A 2,500-nucleotide genomic window follows, 5' to 3' on the forward strand; every position below is an offset into this window, starting at 1 on the left:
TCAGTGATTGCATCTATATGGATGCACTGTGTTATCTCGACGACATACTGGTCTGGGGTTCAACATAGAAAGAACACATAGCAAGGCTCAGAAATGTGTTGAGCAGGATTCGTGATGCTGGTCTTGCGCTAGCCCCAAATAAGTGTAAATTTGGGGTGCATGAAGTGGAGTATCTGGGTTCCGTGGTTGGTGGTGGCATGCTTCGCATTAGTGAGCAAAGAGTTCATCAACTGAGGGATCTTCCTAGGCCTTTGACTGTCAGGCAGTTGCGTCAGGCAAATTGGGGCATTTTCTTATGGGCAAAAATGGATTACAGGGATGTCACAGACTGCTAAGCCCCTGTATGAGGCTTTGGAAAAAAACCCACACCAGAAATTGCATTGGTCGGTCGAACACAGTTGAATGACAGTGAAGAACGGCGTAGCGTGGCACTAACTGTACAAATTAATGAGGTACAAAATCAAGAAAATATTCACCGACAGTTCTTAAGCGTTGAAAACAAATTTCAACAGTTTGTAGTCACTCAGCACAGATTTGGAATCCCGGACACGCCTATCCATCCCAGATGCATCCAACATAAGAAATCATTCTTTGCAATGTAAAACTACCATCCAATACAAAGATTTCTCTATAATTGGACAGGTCAACAACCATAAAGAGCTATTTATTTTAGAGACACTGAAAATTAAACAACTTGTTCCTCGGCTGTTCAACTTTTTTTATCTTGACTTGTGTTTGTTTATTCTTAAAGACACTTATTGTTTACTTTTCGTTTCTAGCTTCAGTTTTACTCTTGACTTTGCTCTGGCAGGTTAGCTCCACTCCTTTAGTTATTTATTACTTTTATTATTGTTATTATATATTTTTTAATAAATCCTTGAAGATTAATGCTCAATTCCATGTTTTTTTTTTTTTTTTTTTTTTTTTGTAACTTGTGTTTTAACTTAACTTATTGTGTTTTAAATATGGTCTTTTAGATTGACTTTTAGATAACTATTTTTAATTTTATGATTTTTTAAAAGTTTTTAAAAATTATTTTATTTACATCTATTGTAGAATTCCCTGAGGATGCAATAATGTATTGCGAAACGTCGGATTAAATGTCAAAATGTCTCCTGTGTGTTCCTGCCTGTCCTCATATACTTAGTGTGACTGTGCCGAGTGGCCCCTGCCTGATTTTGGCTAATATATATATATATATATATATATATATATATAATATATTCAACAACAGAGATATCAACAAATAGTTAATCAATTAACCGATATGCAAATCAAGAATTTCGCAAATCTATTCATACGGCAATTGAAAGAAATTGTTTGCATAATGTATTGTGTTAAATAATTCTTAATAATATTTTCAGCGTCATTCACGGATATTTTTTCCATTGTGTTCTCAGTACGTCATCTGTTTCCTGATATTCTGTCCTTTTAACAAGACATATCGGAAAGCTAGTGTATACTATATTAATTTTTACTCTCATTCCTGGTCGTCACCTACCTTCGATCACTGATGCTTTAGACATATCTGACTGTAACTTCTGAATCAACTCTTAAATTAACTTTGAATTCACAAGGCATTCAACTGATTCTTTCAAGGCTATCTCCTCAAAATTTGAAAAAGAAATAGTGTTTTTCCATGGGATTTGTTTTCCATATATGTTTAAAAAAAGTGTAATCTAATGTTTCCGAACACGAATAACCATAGCACGAAACTACAAAGAATTATAGTTAACAACGGAACTTAATAGATTTCTTTCCGTTTCCCCTTTCAAGTTGTTTGACCAAAATATGAGATAATTCACAGATAACTACACTCTAAATCAGTTAACGACTGAGATAACGAGAAACAGACAAACAGTCAAATATGTCATACAAGTTCCTACAATGAAGAATGAAATGAAAAATCAAAACAAGCGTTTTTCTTTCATCTCTCTCCCACTCCTTCAGAGCCAAAATGATTTTTCATTCGCTATCGCTATTCCCTTTTTCATCATCGTAAAATCTGAAACGTGAAAGAGGAAAAATATGAAGAGAGTGAGACTCTTCTATAATAATTTACTTTTCCCTCTCATCCACTGGGAATGCTGTCCTTATTGGTCATTCGTGAACGAGACTGCGTGATTGAGAGAGAGAGAGAGAGAGAGAGAGAGAGAGAGCCGCCCACGTTCAAGGAACGAGTTGGGGGGGGGAGTGTGACGGGGTGGGGTGGGTTTATGAAAATGGAGTAGTTATATACGTGAGGAGCCTTCATTTTTATACCCTTTTTGCGTAGAGATGGAGCAGTGTATCTCTGTAGAACTTGTCCGGCTCAATTCTGTAAAAGTGACAGGACACCACTAAATATTGTGTACACACGCGCGCGCAACACACCACACACAACACACACAACACACACATACACACCACACACACACACACACACACATATATATATATATATATATATATATATATATATATATATATATATATATATATATATAAAACATTCTCAGTG

General features: G+C 35.5%; 1 protein-coding gene across 1 annotated transcript in view; it reads left to right on the forward strand.

Annotated features, from left to right (window-relative positions):
• The window catches only part of LOC135211286 (uncharacterized), a 1,925-nt gene extending 1,857 nt beyond the window's left edge, over nucleotides 1-68 (forward strand). Inside the window, exon 2 of the mRNA XM_064244604.1 lies at nucleotides 1-68. This exon is cut by the window's left edge and continues 1,080 nt beyond it. Within this exon, the coding sequence (XP_064100674.1) occupies nucleotides 1-68 (68 nt within the window).
• Nucleotides 69-2,500: the final 2,432 nt, after the last annotated feature.

The sequence above is a fragment of the Macrobrachium nipponense genome, chromosome 4, assembly GCF_015104395.2.
Source record: "Macrobrachium nipponense isolate FS-2020 chromosome 4, ASM1510439v2, whole genome shotgun sequence".
NCBI lineage: Eukaryota > Metazoa > Arthropoda > Malacostraca > Decapoda > Palaemonidae > Macrobrachium > Macrobrachium nipponense.